Below are 18,379 nucleotides of genomic sequence, written 5' to 3' on the forward strand. Positions count from 1 at the left end.
CTTGATCATATCGTGGCTAAGGGATACAATGAGGATTATTCATTCTCGAAAGAAAAGGGCCGTACAGGCTGTGATGCTATCTAAAGACGACAATGACTTCGAGTCAGTTTCCAATACGCCGTTGCTCCCAGGTCCAAACAAGCGATCAAGTAGATATGCAAACCCTGTAACAAATATCAAACCCATATATCATCAATCACCATGCACCAGCATCAAAATCGAATCGAGCCAGCTCTTTTTGCGAGTCTTCGACATCCTTCTTCGCCTTCATACGCATATAGAAAATAGGACAGTCGCGAGACGAGCAGATGACCTCACAGTGCAAACTGCCCTGGCACCGCTGACATTGCGTCCACAGACGCCCGAAGCGGACCTCCAGGTCCGAAACCTTGTTCAAAGATCTGGTGTAGAGTTCACCCAGGCGAGGACGGCAGTACTCACACACCGCACCAGCCATTTCTTCTTTCCCTGACAGGGGTTTCTTGCAGCCCAAGCAGGTTTGGGTTTTCTTCGCAAACTTCATCAACCCTCCCATAGTCGGTGCCGCGACAGAGATGGATCGGGTGTGTTCGCCAGTCAGAAGCTGACTGGCCTTCTTCTCTCCAAGAATGGGCTCGAAAATACGGCCGAGGGGATTGGCGAGCTGGTTGTCAAGGTAATACTTGGTGTCGATGGGGATATTGTTCTCCAAGACATAGATGGGGTCTTCAGATCGCTCGTAGTTCTTCGAGCCACCAGCACCCTTCACAATGACGTATGCGACACGATCTCCAAGTGTAGGTGCAGAACCTGCATCACGCTTCCTCATGCGCTCCGCAAGCTCCACGTGTGCCTGCTTTGCTGTGTATGCATCCTTAGAAAGGGCTTTCGTAATCACCAATTTAGACATATCGATTTTGTTCTGCAGAAGATCCGAGATAGTGTCCTTGACATAGCTGCGGGGAAATTAGCAAGATGATTGTAACAGGGGAAATCGAATTCTTACTCTTGAGCGCCATCAATGTCTCTGTCAATGAGGATTTTATGCAACACTGTCTCGATGACGTTTTGTACCAACAAGCAATTGTCACGACGGACAGTCTCGATACCCTTGGTATCCATCTTGTCGTACTTCTTGGGATTCGTCCAATACAGACCGGCATACCGCTTCTTGTTGATAAGAAGGTAAGGGAAATAGACCTTTTCGAATTCAAGCTTGATGGGTTTCAAGAACTTCGAAGAGACATACTCAGACGCCTCTTGTCCAAGCTTCATTGCTTCTTCCAGAGAATCCACACCGAATTTGACCATAACAGAGTCAGTGTCTCCGTAAATGACCTTGGCATCATGGGAATAACCATTTGCAATGGTGTATCTGGCTTCGACTTCCTGCTTCGTTTTCTCGATCATCTGACGTCCATAACTAGTCGTGCTACTGGCGATAGCCAAGCATGGCAATTTTCCGACAGTTGCACCCGTAAGACCGTAAACACTGTTCGCACTGATCTTCAGAGCAAGCTGTCTTCCATTCAACACTGCCTTCTTGAACGGATCAGTCTCTACCGCAAGTTCCTTCTTGGCCCGCTTTCTAGCTGTCAATAACTCCTCGAGAATTTGCGATAGAAGACCTTTGCGAACGTTGGCTGTAGCGAACATATCTCCATTTGGTGTCACAATATAGTCTTCGTCCTTTTTGAGTTTGAGCCGCTCTACACTGCTCTTGTTCAGTAGTGTGGTGTAGCAAAGGTTGTGCGCTTGGATAATAGAAGGATATAGCGATGCGAAATCGAGAGTAGCGATTGGTACACCATAGTAGCCTCTGACAGGCTCAATGACAGTTGCACCCTCATAATCCTGCTCATCTGTGGATTTCATATTGGGGATGACAAGCTGTTGCTCCAGGGCCTTACGGAAGAGCTGACTGATGAACTTGACTTGTTGACCTCGTGACAACAAAAAGTTGAAAGGAACACCTGTGACTCTTGCCATTTCAGTATAGTTGACCAAACACATTAGCTTGTCCATCAGTCTCTGGGGCAAATAGGCATCCTTCAAACAGTAAACCGCTAAACGTCGCCTGGAATCTGGCGTGCCGTTATATAGCTCGGTGATCATCGTGTGATGCACATCTTCCTTTTGTTCTCCCAGGAACTCGTAGGAAACGGAGTTGAGTGTATAACTTCGCAGATGATGATCTCTCTGTACCAGCTGGAGAAGATCTAATTGGATTCTCCCATTGGTGTTTGTCGATTTCGTGTCACGGTTACCCATTTGTTTGCTGGAAAAGTTTGTTTCCTTGGCTTGGGACATCACCCCATTAAGTCGAGTCCAATAAGGGAAACCAGTACACTTCAGATGTTTGGCACGGTCCAGAAGGTATGGAAAGTCGAAGTTGGCTATGTTATATCCAATAATGACGTCTGGATCTACTTTCTCCACAAAGTCGCGCCAGGCCATGAGCATCTTGGATTCATCCTGGAACTCCAAAACCTGAGTATTGACGATAAGACTGCATGTATCCAAGACGAAGACATTGCGAATGAAAGGCTTCGACTCTCCGTAACGAGTAACAACATTCGCAATCTGGATGACGGGGTCGTGATTCGGTTCCGGGAAGATTCCCTTACGACCAGCGCACTCAATATCGAAAGAAAGAATGCGAAGGGGTGCCATCTTAGCCCACTCGCCGGTGGGATGATGCGAGATCAGATCGCGATAATCTATACTCGCTTCAATCTGGCAGTTCGACATCTTCTCACGAGGACCGAACAGCCGGTACTTTCCGGCCTTTGCCTCAACCCATGACATGCCAGAGATGTCCACATCAATCATAAATCGGAGGAGGTATTGAATGTTGTCGAATGTGAGGATACCACCATCTGAGTTATTCCAGAGTCCCTTGTAGTTGAGACTCTGCGCACCTCCGCTCTCCAAGGCTCCGCGCAATCTGCTGATGTGCTTGGGTTCCGTGACAGTGATCTTGAGATAGTAGCTTTTCTGATTGCCTTGGAAGCCATAAATGTTTTCCCTCATCGTTATTTGTACCGACTGAATTGTGGGCTGAAACTGTCCGATCCGGCTTTCGAGGAACGCTCGGTAGGGCTCGCAATCATCTTTCGTGAAGTTGACAGGTGCCGCGATATATAGATAATGTTGGAAACCAGTGACATGGAGCAGAACGGATTGACCGGCCTAGTAAGGACATAAGCAAACATCAGAGAGAAGGACAACTGCGCGACCATACCTCTGTGATACCAAAAAGGCGAACCGCGGTCTTCCCTCCGTGGATTGCACCCTCCTCCGCATCGATCTGTTGAAAACAGATACTATCCTTCGAAGCATCAAACTCACCGAGCGGCGGTCGCTCCCACTGCTGATCCTTTTCTGAATTGTTTTGCTTCAACCCATTCATGTCCTGGGTCAACTTCTCGAGAACTTCCTCCTCGAACTGGCTCTTTTGTGGCTGACTAGAGCCGGGAACTTTTCGCTGGGCCTGGGTGCCCTGGCTGCTTCTGAAAGATGGTCCATTTTCAAGCTTGCGTTTCTTCAGCGCAGTTGGTGACTTTAGACCGCTGCTGCGAGGGTTGTTTGTTGCCTCGCCCAGAACCCGCTTCTGGGGCATGGTGACGGCTTCAGGCATTGTGACTGCTCATATATCACGAGAGAAAAATGCAGATGTCCTTGACCGAAGCGCAGAGTAGAATTGAAATGCTTGTTGATCGGGAGGTTTGGGGCGGCAATGCTGGTGTCGCGGAAACCAACTGCGCTCCAATTAATGAAAGTTCGTGTCCCGTTCGCGCCGTGACGTGACACCCGCTAGTTACGCGTTGAGTGGGAATGTCACGTGATGATATGGCTGGGGGAATGAAGATCGACTCCGCATTATCTCCGGTTTCGTTGCTCCCATGGCTACATGTCGAACTGTGGGGTGTTATAATCTGCCTTTCTGTGCTGTTACAAACCTGAGGCCCTCCTAGGGATTACTCAGTAGCGATCATATTGCTTGTACGGAGTAGCTTCAATAAATAGCAGGTTCGGCTGTAGGAACGGATTCATTTTGGTTATATGGAATGGCACAAGCGCCTTTTATGCTTCTACACTACAATTCGTCTTTGGCCACCTTCTTGTGGAGATCGCAGTTCTTCGCTAAGAAGGCCTTATTTGAAGGACAGCTTCATACACGGTTCCACCCAGATCAGTACGACTCAATCGGCGCCTTGTCCTCCTATACACCACTGCTGGCTGCCTTCCCAACAATCTATTCTTCCCATACCGTCACTATTACCCTTGCGGCTGATATACGCTCATCTCGAGTCCATTGTTGAACGGGAGTGTAAGATTCCGAAAATCACTTCCAGGCGCACGCATGTAGTCAAGGAGTTCTTTGCAATGTTCTGCAGCACTAATCGTGTTGTCCGTAATGATGACAGCACCCGGTCTCAGTGCCGGCTGGACCAATTTCAAGGCTGGAAGCAGCATCGGGCCCCAAACTGTCACTATCAGCACAAGCCTAGACTGTTTCAGGGTCCCGTATCACTCACTATCCAACAGTAGCATGTCTACCGTTCCCAAGTCGTGTTTCAAAGTCTCTCTGATATCACCCTCTCGCAGCTCGATGATTTCGCTGACAGAGCTACCGCACGCATTCCAATGCTCTCGAGCCTTCTTGGCTTTCTCGGGCTCATGCTCCGTTGCGATGACTCTTCCTGGGCCACCCGTAACTTCGACATTGGATGCAACGGCGAGGGCGAGATAGATGGTGCTCACCCCGTAAGATGTGCCAGCCTCGACTATAGTCTTAGCGCCAGTTGCAAGGCCCATTTGGTAGAGAAAGAAGGCTTTATCCTGTTCGATGGCAACGAACTTGTCTCGCATTTTCTGATCGACGCTTTCGGGTTCGAAGTCATCCCAAGTCATGTAGGCTTCCTGTGCGGCGGAATTATTGTGTAGTCTGGAAAGCAGCGACAATATGTGTGGGGAGACATGTTTAAGTGGGTGATTGCTCGCTTGGGAAGCCATGATTAGCATTCAGGTAACAAGGTTCATAGTGGTCATCGAAGCATTGGGGGTGTTCAAGGCCTTATTTATACCTCTTTCTCAGACCTGTAGCTTTTCTTGCATGATCCAATAGCTGATGACTGCCCTCTATCCTTCTCCGCAATCACATCCGCAACAACAAAGTTGTGAGTCATATGGCTGGCAATAGCCAATTGTTCCCAGTAAGTGAGTCCGTGCGATATGCAAGCCGCTTCGACGGAAAAGGCACATCCGATGTGTGCTTACTCGAAAAGTAAGGTACTATACTGTGGGGGAAATGGCGAGACGGCGCCCTGCCAGCATTCGTCCGCTCAAGCGGAGCACTTCTCCCTAGACCTGCCTTCGCAAAGTCAATTTGGCTTCTCTGAGCGACATCGTGTCACTACCAAAACAGGCTAGAGCTAGCGCATTGAGAATGCAGCGGAGCAATTGATGACAGCATATAATATGACTATTGGACGCCCTTTGAAAGCCATTGCGCGGTCTGTGGGCGGGTTACAGCAGAGTCTGGAGTGGCCCAATTTAACCTTCGCGGCTTGACACCATGGGGACATCACTTGGCTCCCTACGCGCATAACAGGTTTGTATGCACCTACAACTCTATGAAAGAACATATCTTGATTTATTCCGTGTCTTATTAGGTACACCGACCCACATACCAGGCTCTGTAGAATTCCAATTTTCGAAATGCAAGCAGAGCAAGCTGCGCTTCACAACAGATTACTATACATCATTCTATCCATGGTCTGACAAGCCCATCCCAACCAGTTTGACAAGACTTTTCTTTGACTTCATGGAATGAAATCCGCCCACATGCTGGGTTAGTCACTGTGAGGAGATCAGCGAGTAAGGAGCGAGAGATAAGCATGGCATCTGCACTGATATGCAACTCTTATAAGTCTTGCGTTGCCCTCACATCCATTCCCCTGTTTTCGAGACCCGTCAACAGCACACCATCAGTGCATCCAGATTGAATCCAACGACATCCAGACACTTGACGATCATATAGTCATTCTCCTCGCGTCCACCATAATGGCCACCATGGATAAAATATTCGCCGGCTACTCCGCCCGCAAAGCCGCCCTCGAGGCCATTACCAGCAACCCTTTCACTCAAGGCATCGCCTGGATCGAAGGCAATCTCATTCCGCTACATGAAGCTCACATTCCCTTGCTCGACGAAGGCTTCCTCCACGGCGACCTGACCTACGACGTCCCCGCCGTCTGGGACGGGCGCTTCTTCCGCCTGGACGACCATCTTTCGCGGTTAGAGCTCAGCTGTGCGAAACTACGCATGAGGCTGCCTATTCCACGAGACAAGATCAAGCGCATTCTTATCGATATGGTGATCCGCAGCGACCTTCGCGACGCATACGTCGAGCTTATTGTCACGCGCGGTCTGCAAGGCATCAGGGGTAGCAAAGACCCCCTCAGCCTCACAAATAATCTGTATCTATTCATCAAGCCGTATGTCTGGGTGATGGAGCCCGAGGTGCAGCGCACGGGCGGGCATGCGGTTGTCGCACGCACAGTACGACGTGTCCCACCCGGAGCAATTGATCCGACAGTCAAGAATCTGCAATGGGGGGATTTGGTTCGTGGGGCGCTGGAGGCGGCGGATCGAGGGGCGACGTATCCGTTCTTGACGGACGGGGATGCGCATCTTACTGAGGGATCAGGGTATAATATCGTTCTGGTTAAGGATGGGGTGATCTATACTCCTGATCGAGGGGTGTTGCATGGGGTCACGCGGAAGAGTGTTATGGAGATAGCGCGAGGAATGGGAGTTACGGTTCGCTTGGAGCCTACGCCAGTCGATCTGGCTTATCAGGCTGATGAGATCTTCATGTGCACGACTGCTGGATGAATCATGCCCATCACAACCTTGGAGGGTCGGAGGGTCGGTGATGGGAAGGTTGGGCCGCTGACAAGAATGATATGGGATAAGTATTGGGACATGCATTATGACCCAGCTTATAGCTTCGCTATTCAGTACAAAGGTTCCTCGGACAACCGTGCGAAGCTCTGAATACGTACGGATATTTGCGATTGGGAAAAAGGATCATTGTTGGTGATATGCCCCGAAATCATTATCATACACCGAGAATCCGTGGCTCATTCGGAGCTTGCAACGGTCTTATAGATATGGTTGTACCCATTTAAAGACTCCTGTGTCAATTCCTTCATCTCCCGTCCCTGGAATCTGTTAGGATCCAAAGCTTCCTTCAAGGTATCATCAACAGCCTCTCCCTTCAACAGCCGAGTCAAGAATTTGGCCGACCCAGCTGCATGAGTCACCCAAACAGCTGCAGCCATGTACAGCCCAGCCACCTCAGCAACAGCTCCCACCAGTGGCATATTGTCCGGCGTCATCGAGAAGATACCGTTGAACTTCTCCCTAACCTCCAGATTTGTCGACTCCGGGATGAACTTCATAGCGGTATCCAATGTTGCGCTGAAATCTTCAATCCAGTCTCCGATGGCCGTCTCGGTCGGCTGCTGCGCATGTGGCGGGTGGTCGTAGGAGCCTAGCCCATAAAAGGTACCGTGATCACGGGCATAAACGTGGTGTTCAGGCCATCTGACCCAAGGGGCTTTGCGTTCGCTCAACTCATGGTATCTGCCGTACATATAGGGATGCGCGACAGGGACAATAGGAATGGGAGTCTGGAAGCTGCAGAGCTCGGGGGCCCAGATGCCAGTCGCAATGATGACCGTCTTTGCCTGGACAAATCCTGCCGTAGTCATCACACCCTCCACCTGACCGTTGGCTTGTTGAACCTTCGTGGCATCCGCTTGAAGGAGTTGCACACCCCTCGCCCGTGCCTCATCTTGGAAGAAGGTGGTGATCCTGATGGCGTTGGCAGCACCATCGCCGGCGAAGTGCAACGCGGCGATGTACTCTCCCTTGATCAAGGCAGGAGCCATTTTGGTTGCTTGTTTGGACGAGATGAGCTCAGCTTGGAGACCAGCTCTTTTGGCGGAGTCATGTCGCTGTTTCAGACGCTCCGCTCCTGCAGGGCTAGTCGCGAGCTCGAGGCCCCCAACCACGTCGAATCCACCAGGGATCTTTCTGTACTCATGGACCGTATCCTGAGCCAGACGGGTCAAGACCTCCGATTCGTTGTACTGGCCAACAAATCCAGGTGCATGGCCAGTGGAACCCTTCAAGGGTGCAAAAGAACGATCAATCAACACAATCTTTTTGCCCACGTCTCCGGAGGAAGATAGGAAGTATCCCAGGGCCGAACCCACGATACCAGCGCCGATAACGGCGATGTCTGCGGTGTGTGAGGCTTGCATCTTGGTCAAAATTTGACTTGTGCTGCGTGTCCAGAGATCATCCCTAAGGGCAGTGGCTTGTAGCCTATATATGATCCAGCAGAGCCAAGCCAGCCAAGCTCGCCGCGCGTGTGTCTCGGCGCATCTGTCCTAGATCAGTCGGTTTCGTATAGTTGTCTACCCCCACTGTGCTATAGTGACCAGTGCTAGCAGGCTTCTTGCCCAATCCATCCCCACATTTATCCGCCTTCAGAGCCGCTTTGCACCTGTGAGGTGTGGTACGATACCATTTCCGGTCAATACTCGGAGATCCAAAGCACTAGCCTATACTCCAGCTACATTTGAAGGGCGTGGTGTGAAACTTGGAAGGGTTGTTGTTCCGGCCGAGGTCGGCCAGGGATGATGAGTGGCAATGGAGAGCCGTGATTGCCTGAGGCAGAGAACGCGGGATGCCGGTGCCCCTCCAAGGAGTGAGTGACTCAATGCTATTGACAATTCTCTCCCTCTCCCTCGCCCTCGAACCCCACCCCACTTCGCGCCAACCCAACCTGGCTGGATCCTGCATACAATTGCATTTCCGCTTCTATCGTCATACAAACTTTGTGACTATCGTGTTCATATCATTCTGTGTCACTTCCAGCAGTTCATCTCCTCGTGTATCGTGTATTGCACACTTGGGGGTTAAATGCAACCTCCTCGGTTGGCGCTTTTCTCAATGGCATTTTTCTTTGGAATCTGATGGAACCTTTCATGATTTCACGAAAGGGCAGAGCGGAGCCATTCCTCTAATTGAACATAGGCGGTATTCTCCAATTGCGTTCAAAGCCATATCTTGGGATTTTTCGCAGGTGCGCTCGGCTTAAAGAGATCTGTATAATTAATTTGCTCTGTCTCAGAGCCTATATAAATCCAGTTTTGCTACTGAGTGAGGAATCTGCTTCTCCGCTTCTCATAGCATTCTTGCTGACCGGACACAGGATAGTCACGGCAGTCGTTTTGTTTATACTTGTTAAACTTATCGTTTAGTCAATTGGTCACTGGTTGGCCAACTATACCCATTCCACCTTGATTTGGCGTGGCATCGGAGCGGCTATTTCCCGTCTTTTGTTGAATTTCTGTCATCATGTCGATGTTTAGAAAACCCTCGGAGATCTCATCGTCTTCTAGTTCAGATGAGGAGGTCCAAGAGCTTCATATCTCGGGCCCTCGTCCTGAGGTCCGCTCTAAGCAGCGACATCAGCCGAAGAAGAAGGGCGTTTTGTCGCCTACGTCAGTAGGAGACAGCACTGATGTTGATGGTCATGGAAAGATGATGACCGCTGCTCTTCTCGAGTTCTATTGTCTCACTCGAGCCGCGGATTTACTTAACGCGCAGCCAGGCTCCCACGGGCAGTACACGCGGGATTCTCCCGAGGTTATAGCTCTCGGGCATGATATGTACACTCATCAGTCGGAAGTCCTCTCCCAGCATGGAATTGTGAACGAAGGTGCAGAGAAGGAAGCCTTAAGGCCCACAAGACAGCTCTATCGAGATACGCTGGATTTGATTGCTAGCCGTTCCTTTAACCGCCTCGACTTGCACGATCGTCAACCTAGATCAGCCTCTGTTGGGGCCCGGGCCCCTTTGCCGAAGACCTCTAGTGAATTGACACTCCATAAAGGTCGTTCGGACTACACGCAACTCAGACAAAAGGCCAACTCTCTTGGTTCAATGCAGAAGCCTAACATTGACCACCTATTCAGCCCGCATCTGGCTCCTTTTCTGGGTACGGAATCCCGCCCGTCTCTTTACGACGATCTTACTAACTCGTGTGGTGAAGAGATATCGCGCTACGCGTTACAGTTCACTGAGATCAGTGTTCTAGGTCGGGGCGCCTTCGGGGAGGTCTACCACGTGAAAAACCATGTCGATGAACACGACTATGCGATCAAGAAGATACCTATCAGTCGGCGACGACTCGCGCAACTAGAAGGCGGAAACAAGCACCATTTGGGAGAAATCCTGAAAGAGATCCGGACACTTGCCAAACTTGACCATGCCAATATCGTCCGGTATTATGGCGCTTGGGCAGAAAAGGTAAAACCCCTTGAATACCTTGGTCTTCACAAACTCGATCTTTCCCTGTTCAATGCGTCGACTGATACTGACTCGGATTTCACGCAACAGAACCTGTCACACCATTCTATGTCGCCGCAGATGTCGACTGCGGAGGGCCAGAACAAAAAACTGGCGATCGTCTTTGAGGAGTCTGAAACTTCGGCTTCCGGCCAACCGCCGCTTACTTCTACATCGAAGTTCACCTCTAGAGAAAGCACGGACGACGAAGACGACGACATCTCGGCTGACCCCTCGATCTCCAACAATATCTCTCAGGACCAGCCTAGCTCACTTCGCAGCGCTGATGAAGATATCTTCACAGACGGCCTCAGTCACAATCCTTCGAGCATGCAACTTCAACGCACCCGTGGAAGGGGTCTTGAGATTCCTGTGGTGATCTTGCATATCCAGATGTCGATGCATCCGATATCTCTCCACGCATATCTTAACCCGCGACCCAGCACACATGCAGATGACTCGGGGAAGCCACGGCGTCGCCACTGCTTTCACTTGGTTCCCTCCTTGCAACTGATGGTGGACATTCTTTCCGGTGTGCTTTATCTGCATTCAAAGGACATCATCCACCGCGACCTCAAACCGGCCAACATCTTCCTCTCTTGTCCGGAGAAACACCACACCCACACTGGTTGTCATCCCTGTCAATCCGACGGCGGGCCGGGACTTCATTACTGCCAGCCCCGCATCGGCGACTTCGGCCTCGTGGCTGACATCTCGCATCTGAACGATCCTTCATCTGACGGCTCGCCTCAGTCCTCAGAGCACGGCTCGAAAATTCACCACATCGTTGGTACAGAGTTCTATCGTCCACCTCTCGACTCGAGTGGGATGATCTCCAGCGGGTATGTTCACCAATACGCCCAGGAGGTAGGGATGGAGCAGCCCATGCGATATGTCTGCGACTGGTCGCTTGACGTTTATTCCTTGGGTATCATTCTTTTCGAGCTGCTCTATCCTCTCAACACGAAGATGGAGCGCCATCTCGTGCTGGATGATCTGACCAGGGGCCCGTACAAGAAGCCGCCGACCGCATCCATCAACGGAGCATGCCTGCCCAGAGACTTCATGGACAAAGTTCACATGGGCGATGTGATGTTGAAAAATGGAAAAACGGTGGCTGAAGCCTTGGCGAGCTGCATTGGAGGTATGCTGGATCCCAACCCTCGGCAACGCTGGCGGTGTGAGGTCATCCAGAAGTGCCTGCGAGAGATCCTTGCCACTGTGCACCCGGAGTCGTATTGATGTGGTATCTCTTATGCTGCAATTGATCCGACGGCATACGCACAGGTCTATCGATCGGTTTAGAGTAAGTATACCCTGCATTTAGCGCATAGCGTTGAACATTCTCCTTAAATAGCATCTGCTATTAACTATTCTACTGTAATCTCTGTCAAATAACCACATACCAACTTCTCCGAATATATACACCCAATGACAGCAAAATCTCAGATTTCTATATTCTGTTCTTATCGAACATCTAACCATAGTTACACGCACATGTAAAACAAATGTGCTCACCAAACAAGACAAATATAACATGAATTGAATCATCAGCTGTTCAACCCAGCGTTATCGCTTCTCAAGCTCCGCCCGAAGCGCATCAACCCACGCCAACTTCCCTTCCGCGAAGATCTCCCCGGCGGGGGGCATACGCGCGCCGTTGTCGAGCAAGATGGTTCGGATGATGATCCGGTCTCCCATGACGGCCTGATTATGGTAGATGTGGGAGGTGCAATTGGGGCAGAAGTAGCAGTGGACGGGGTTTCCGGAGGCTCCGGTGTAGGTATATGTGCTGGGTTTTCCGGAGAGGATTCGCAGTTGATCCTGTCGTCGCCATCATCACCATCGTCCTAGAGATTAGCTTTGTCTTCACTTACGCCATTGTGTATGGTAGGATGGCTTTTGCGCGCGTGTGCGCTGCGGGGTGATACGTAACGGTAACACACCTTGTGGATGATCTGATTCATGGAATACGGCCCACCCCCGAGTTTACGACACGTCTCACAGTGGCAGAGGATGTGTTCCGGCTCGGTTATCTCGGCCGTCCAGGAGCAGTCACCGCAATGGCAGCTCCCGTGGAACGTGCCCGCTCCGACGGTGGGTTCCTTCGCTGGGGGCCCGAAGAGGATGCCGTCTCGGATGTCTTTGCAATTGGCCAGTTTAGTTACATTGGCGGAATTGATGGGGGTTGGTTGCCGGGCTTACCGATAACGACTGAATCTTCTCTGCAGACATTCGTCAGTCACGCCGTATCCAAAGCATGTCGACATACCCAAAACATACATCAACGGCGCCGCCTTCCTCGAAAACTCCAAATGCACCGGATCCTCGGTCAGATAGTAGTCGAGATCGGCCTGATTCTCGAACTCCAGGACGAACCCATGTGTCATTCCTTTGCTGAACGGCTCCCAGCTGCGATTCTTGCCTTGAAAGGTTTTTCACAAACTACAGTTTTAGCATTTCCCCGCCGCAGACGTCTGGAGATTGGCCAAAACAAAACACACCACGCACCTGCTTTCATACTCTTCATGTAAGGCCGCCCGGTGTCCGGCTTCTTGCACTTGTCCTTCAGCGCGAGGAAGACGGCGAAGTGCTCTTCGAACTCGCTCCATGTTATGGAGGGTTTGTACTTGAAGAGGACGATGTGAGTTATTGCTTCTGTCATGGCGGTCGGTGGTTGGTCGGTTTGAGGGTGGCAAGCTATGGGAGAAGACAATTGAGGACCCAGGGTGACAGAGCCATGTCCCCAGGGAAGCTTACTTATACCCTCGAGCTGGCATCGAAGCTGCTTTGTTCCGTTATTCTGTGTTGCATTGCGTGCTTTTGTGAAGTGTAGGATATGTGCAGTGAGATAGTAAGAATGGCCGGCCGTAGAGCGCGGGGAGAATTACTTTGTTGGGTCTCGGGGGAGTTGCTTTCCCCGCGCGGGTGCCGAGTTGGGGAATTTGGGGTAAGAGCGGGCTTGGGGGCGGGTGGGCGAGATGCGGAGGAGCTCTCCTTGCATTACTTCGTGCTTATAGATAGGAAAGTATTTGCTGCGGAGTGTCGATCCCATGGCATTGTCACCGGGTAAGTTTATTCTTGTTTATGAAAAGCCTGGGATGTTTAATGGCAAATAATTCAATAAGTTCAAATCCTTTAAGCGATAACGAGATGGGGGACCAACTACTCATCACTTGGTCTTCTGGTGATTCGGAAAACAAGGGGCATGGAATGAGAAGTGTTCGATATCTCTTCATTTCACCCTGGCTGCGACAAAGAAGCGAATGGCACTGCAGAATATAACAACAGACACTGGAGCAATACGGAGACACGGCGGACAGCCAGGGGAGAACATATACATGTGTGCCTGTTGGAATAAGCTGGCAGAAGATCAACATGCTTTGTGTATGGAAAAGCAAACTATATTTCAGTTGAGAGCTCTGGGGCTTCGTTGCAAGAGGACTCGAGCTGGTTGGTTGACTTGGTACGCTACAGGAGGTCACCGCGCGACTCAATTTACTTGGAAGCTATCAGAATGATCTTTCAAATCTGAGAGGTGTTTCATACGCACCATGGCTACTTTTCGCAACGATTGAACGTCCAGAGGTGTGAGTACCTTACAACAGATGAAGTTCTAGGTATGATCTTCGCCGTTTGTAGACGCCTGTCCGCAAGCCGCATCGCCATAATGGAGACTTCGATTTCCTTACTTGCGGTCCTCGAGCTTGAACTCACTGGCTTGTCTCGTCTGTCACTTTATACACTAGAAGATATGCAGGTAAGTAATCGTGATTGACTGTCCCGTGCAGAACTGAGAAGTCAAGGTCATGGAGAAGAGAAGGCGGGCAGCAATGAAGATAGGAATAGCCTGATTTCACTTGTAGCCGTAGCCAGCTGCGAGAGTAACCTAGAGCCTACTACAGCTGCTTGATCTTTGCAGACAAGACTTGTTGCCGGAGCTACTTTGTTTGATAGATTAGGTGTCTCCTTTCAGACGGAGTGCCAATGACTGAGCAAACATCCAAGTCTCCTTTCCCCCATACACACCAAAGAAGCAGTGGCAAGAGTAACACAGATAGAGCGGTCATGTAAGATGTCAACCTGGTTCTAATTTTGTTCCAGACAGTGGAATTGTGTGTTCAGGACAAGAACTCCTCTCTGCCATCTACCCATATACGAGATCACGTGCTTCCATACAGCATCACGTACTCTAACAGGAAGCAGTGAGTGACGTCACCACCGGCAGCGATGGGTAATCTCAATACCAAAGTTACCGGTATGTTGCCCCAGACACAAGCCAGCTAAAATCACCTCGACCGCCAGAACCTCAGCCACTGAATGGTCGTGGCTCTTGGAAGGACTGTCATGGCCTCTTGAGATTGCACGCCTCTGATTTTCTGGAACGGGCTTCCATGAACTTCAGCTGTCATCATGGAGAGCCTTGATGGGATTTCCAACCCCCGCGATGCGGCCGAAGATCGCAGTGTTGGTCGTCTTGATGGCGGCCGTTCTTCCAGAGCATCTCGGGATGGTAGCAGCTCTCCAGACTCTCCGACTGACTTCAATTTTCCTTATGCAGACACCTCCTTTACCTCTGGCTCGAGCAGCAAGCTGGCTGGCGACCAGCCCGAGTCAGCGTTGCGGAGCCTTCTCGACTTGGAAGACGATCGGAAGTCCCCCCGCGCGGCCTCACCGTTCCCCTCGCTGCCCTTCAGCGCCCCATCAGCTCCCACAGCCCCTATGAGCGAGGAGGGCGAGGAAGCCGAAGATGAAGAGCCGCAGGTTGCAACCTCCTTCGAGCGGGACTCGACACCCACGTCGGCACAAAAGCAGCGATCTGCGTTTTTCGACACGGGCGGCGAAGAGGGGATCAACCGCATGCACAAATTCTCGCTCTACGAGACAGCCACCCGCTTCTACATGGTCGGCATGGACTTGTCGGACACCCGCTTCCGGATCATGAAGATCGATCGGACCTCTGAGTCGGGCGAGCTGATCATCTCCGAGGATGACATCGTGTACAGCAAGCGGGAGATGAGCCAGCTGTTGGATACCATCGACGACGGCAATAAGAGCTCGGGCGGACTAAAGCTTAAATGCAGCGCCTGGGCTATGCTGGGATTCATTCGCTTTACGGATGCTTATTACATGCTCCTAGTGACGAAGAGAAGTCAGGTTGCCATGCTCGGCGGTCACTACGTCTATCAGATTGATGGAACTGAATTGATCTCGTTGACGACGTCCAGCTCATCTCGCCTGCGACCGGAGAAGAATCCTGAGGAGGCAAGGTACATTGCGATCCTGAATAACCTTGACTTGACCCGGTCGTTCTACTTCAGTTACTCTTACGACATTACCCATACTTTGCAGCGCAATATCTGCCGGGAGCGCAAAGCTCATCATGAGGGACAGCCCAAGACATTCCAGCAGGATTACAATCCCATGTTCATCTGGAATCACCATCTTCTCACCCCGGCTCTTACCAAGTTACGCAACCCTTGGGAGTGGTGTCTTCCGATCATCCATGGCTATGTCGAACAGGCCAAACTTTCAATCTACGGGCGGATTGTGTACATAACCATTATTGCCCGTCGTTCTCGGTTCTTTGCTGGCGCTCGTTTTCTGAAAAGAGGAGCGAATGACCTGGGATATGTGGCCAATGACGTCGAAACTGAGCAAATTATCTCTGATATGGCGGCTACGTCGTTCCATGCGCCTGGTCCGCTGCTCTACGCTAATCCGCTCTATACGTCATACGTCCAGCATCGTGGCAGTATCCCGCTCTATTGGACTCAGGAGAACTCCGGTGTTTCCCCCAAGCCAGACATTGAGCTGAATCTGGTTGACCCGTTCTACTCTGCTGCGGCTTTACATTTCGACAATCTGTTTGAAAGATACGGTGCTCCAGTCTACGCATTGAACTTGATCAAAGCTCGAGAACGGACCCCACGCGAGTCGAAACTTCTCAAGGAATACACCAATGCCATTCAGTATCTCAATCAGTTCCTTCCTGAGGATAAGAAGATCATTTATCAACCTTGGGACATGAGTCGCGCTGCGAAAAGTCGCGATCAAGATGTTATCGGGACACTCGAGGATATTGCCGGGGACATTATCCCAAAGACTGGATTCTTCCAGAATGGTGTTGATGCCGAGTCTGGGCTTCAGCTGCAGAACGGAGTAGCGAGGACCAACTGTATTGACTGTCTTGATCGTACGAATGCCGCTCAGTTTGTGATCGGAAAACGCGCGCTGGGCCATCAGCTCCACGCTTTGGGAATCATCGACGGAACAACAGTGGAGTACGATTCGGACGCTGTCAATCTGTTCACTGATATGTGGCACGATCACGGTGACACCATCGCGATTCAATACGGAGGCTCTCATCTGGTCAACACCATGGCAACCTACCGCAAGATTAATCAGTGGAGCAGTCACTCGCGAGACATGGTCGAGAGTTTCAAGCGTTACTACAACAATTCCTTCCTTGATGCTCAACGCCAGGAAGCATACAATCTCTTCCTTGGCAACTATATCTTCTCCCAGGGACAGCCAATGTTGTGGGACCTGTCCACCGACTATTACTTGCATCATGCCAATCCAAGGTCATGGGCAAACAAAAAGCGTCCTCACTATATCAACTGGTACAATCCGGACAACTTGAAGAAGTTTGAATTGCCGCCCCCTCCTAAGCCGCTCAAGGAACCGTTGTCGCACTATGACGACTATTGGCTCGAGTACTATCGCCCGCTAGCAGTGTCATCATTCTCCAAGGTGTTTTCCTACAAGATGAACTCCACCCTCCGGTACCTGCCTTTCCGCCCTGGATCCGGTGCTCCCTACGACATAAGCCCGTTCGTGACCAGAATTCCACATGAACCGGTGAACCGTGAACGTCAGACCCACCGAACAGTCAAAATCCAGGAACCTGACAAGACAGCAATCGGCCGTTCCAACTCCACAACCTCGCAATCCAACCGGCGTTGGTTGAACCAACCCCTTTCCGCGGACAAACAGCTTCCGGCCGCAGGAATCATGAAACAACCCACATACACGTCTTTCGGAACGCCTTCACAAACTACCGCTTCCCTCCAGTCCTCCCTGGAGCCCGGCGCCGCGCCCAGCAAAGCGCAAATCGCTCAATGGACCCTGGGCCAGCTCGTGCACGACTCCCTAAACCCCACCGTCACCGCCGCGGAAGCCGAAGAGTACGAACGTTACATCAACCATCCCCTGAAAGTGCCCCTTGTAGTCACCTCGGAGAACGAACTGACCGCGACCTCGATCCGCGAAAACGAAGCCAACCTCGACTACATCGAGTATGCTAACAAATGCAATGTCGAGGAAGCCACCCTCGAGGCCAACGCGCTCGAGAACCTGGCGGATTATGTCGAATACCTCAACGTTCCCGAGACCGGGCTGACCGTCGTCGCGGAGGACTACGACAAAAAGCGATACAAGCGCTACCGGCAGTGGTTGCGGGGCAAGAGTCTTTTCAAGCAGCGCGTTGATTCTTAGAATTGATGCTCATCGTGCCTAGGAGGGATGGAAGCATGTTTCATGGAAAAGTATGTTTAGAGAACTTTTTGTCTTCTGATTCATTGATCTTCGTCTCGCTTTGTTCAAACCTTCCACGAATTGTGTTGTTTCACCAAATGCCCTTGCCATGACATGATACCCCCTTTGCCGCGTGCGTGCGCACTTCCTGATGTTTTCTGCTACCATCAGATCTTGTGATTTTTTTTTTCTTTTTTCTTTTCTTTTCTTTTTTTTTTCGTTGTGATTTACTTGTTCCATCGGGGTTGAGGAAAAATTAGAGTTTCAGATAGTGTTGTAACTACTGAGTACCTATTGTGACTATTTCTCAATGATGGCTGTACTTAAGATCGGCGTAAATTTGAAGCATCACTTCAAGTAGCTCAATCTCTCTGGCAAAACTCGGATCACATCGCCCTGACCCTAATCTCGGGACTTTCAATCTGAA

General features: G+C 50.8%; 8 protein-coding genes across 8 annotated transcripts; 4 read left to right on the forward strand and 4 right to left on the reverse strand.

Moving 5' to 3' along the window:
* Positions 1-33: 33 nt before the first annotated feature.
* Positions 34-3,731, reverse strand: BO95DRAFT_479170 (DNA-directed DNA polymerase delta POL3). The gene is made up of 3 exons (XM_025590087.1): positions 3,224-3,731; positions 986-3,171; positions 34-935 (listed from the first exon to the last, which is right to left on the reverse strand). The coding sequence occupies exons 1-3, from the start codon at positions 3,617-3,619 to the stop codon at positions 197-199; spliced, it is 3,321 nt and encodes a 1,106-aa protein (XP_025446421.1). The 5' UTR covers positions 3,620-3,731; the 3' UTR covers positions 34-196.
* A 529-nt stretch (positions 3,732-4,260) lies between these two features.
* On the reverse strand, positions 4,261-4,998 carry BO95DRAFT_450035 (O-methyltransferase; the record flags this gene model as incomplete). The annotated part of the gene is made up of 2 exons (XM_025587983.1): positions 4,261-4,469; positions 4,521-4,998. 2 exons carry the CDS (start codon positions 4,996-4,998, stop codon positions 4,261-4,263), a joined length of 687 nt encoding a protein of 228 aa, XP_025446422.1.
* Positions 4,999-6,048: 1,050 nt separating this feature from the next.
* Positions 6,049-7,044, forward strand: BO95DRAFT_450036 (aminotransferase class IV; the record flags this gene model as incomplete). Its single annotated transcript, XM_025587984.1, has 2 exons — positions 6,049-6,863; positions 6,915-7,044. 2 exons carry the CDS (start codon positions 6,049-6,051, stop codon positions 7,042-7,044), a joined length of 945 nt encoding a protein of 314 aa, XP_025446423.1.
* On the reverse strand, positions 7,009-8,658 carry BO95DRAFT_439112 (NAD(P)/FAD-dependent oxidoreductase). Its single transcript, XM_025585664.1, has one exon. It carries the CDS (start codon positions 8,316-8,318, stop codon positions 7,131-7,133), a length of 1,188 nt encoding a protein of 395 aa, XP_025446424.1. The 5' UTR covers positions 8,319-8,658; the 3' UTR covers positions 7,009-7,130.
* On the forward strand, positions 8,533-9,290 carry BO95DRAFT_249075 (uncharacterized protein). The gene has a single exon (XM_025581409.1). The coding sequence runs from the start codon at positions 8,747-8,749 to the stop codon at positions 9,158-9,160; it is 414 nt and encodes a 137-aa protein (XP_025446425.1). The 5' UTR covers positions 8,533-8,746; the 3' UTR covers positions 9,161-9,290.
* A 12-nt stretch (positions 9,291-9,302) lies between these two features.
* Positions 9,303-11,891, forward strand: BO95DRAFT_249154 (putative protein kinase). The gene is made up of 3 exons (XM_025581411.1): positions 9,303-10,063; positions 10,118-10,374; positions 10,465-11,891. The coding sequence occupies exons 1-3, from the start codon at positions 9,421-9,423 to the stop codon at positions 11,653-11,655; spliced, it is 2,091 nt and encodes a 696-aa protein (XP_025446426.1). The 5' UTR covers positions 9,303-9,420; the 3' UTR covers positions 11,656-11,891.
* BO95DRAFT_249117 (uncharacterized protein) lies at positions 11,819-12,988 on the reverse strand. The gene is made up of 4 exons (XM_025581410.1): positions 12,697-12,988; positions 12,619-12,638; positions 12,360-12,556; positions 11,819-12,237 (listed from the first exon to the last, which is right to left on the reverse strand). Exons 1-4 carry the CDS (start codon positions 12,801-12,803, stop codon positions 11,983-11,985), a joined length of 579 nt encoding a protein of 192 aa, XP_025446427.1. The 5' UTR covers positions 12,804-12,988; the 3' UTR covers positions 11,819-11,982.
* Positions 12,989-14,716: 1,728 nt separating this feature from the next.
* BO95DRAFT_439115 (phosphatidylinositol-3,5-bisphosphate 5-phosphatase) lies at positions 14,717-18,202 on the forward strand. The gene has a single exon (XM_025585665.1). It carries the CDS (start codon positions 14,827-14,829, stop codon positions 17,911-17,913), a length of 3,087 nt encoding a protein of 1,028 aa, XP_025446428.1. The 5' UTR covers positions 14,717-14,826; the 3' UTR covers positions 17,914-18,202.
* The last annotated feature ends 177 nt before the right edge of the window (positions 18,203-18,379 follow it).

This window comes from Aspergillus brunneoviolaceus (genome assembly GCF_003184695.1).
Source record: "Aspergillus brunneoviolaceus CBS 621.78 unplaced genomic scaffold BO95scaffold_7, whole genome shotgun sequence".
NCBI classification, from domain to species: Eukaryota; Fungi; Ascomycota; class Eurotiomycetes; order Eurotiales; family Aspergillaceae; genus Aspergillus; species Aspergillus brunneoviolaceus.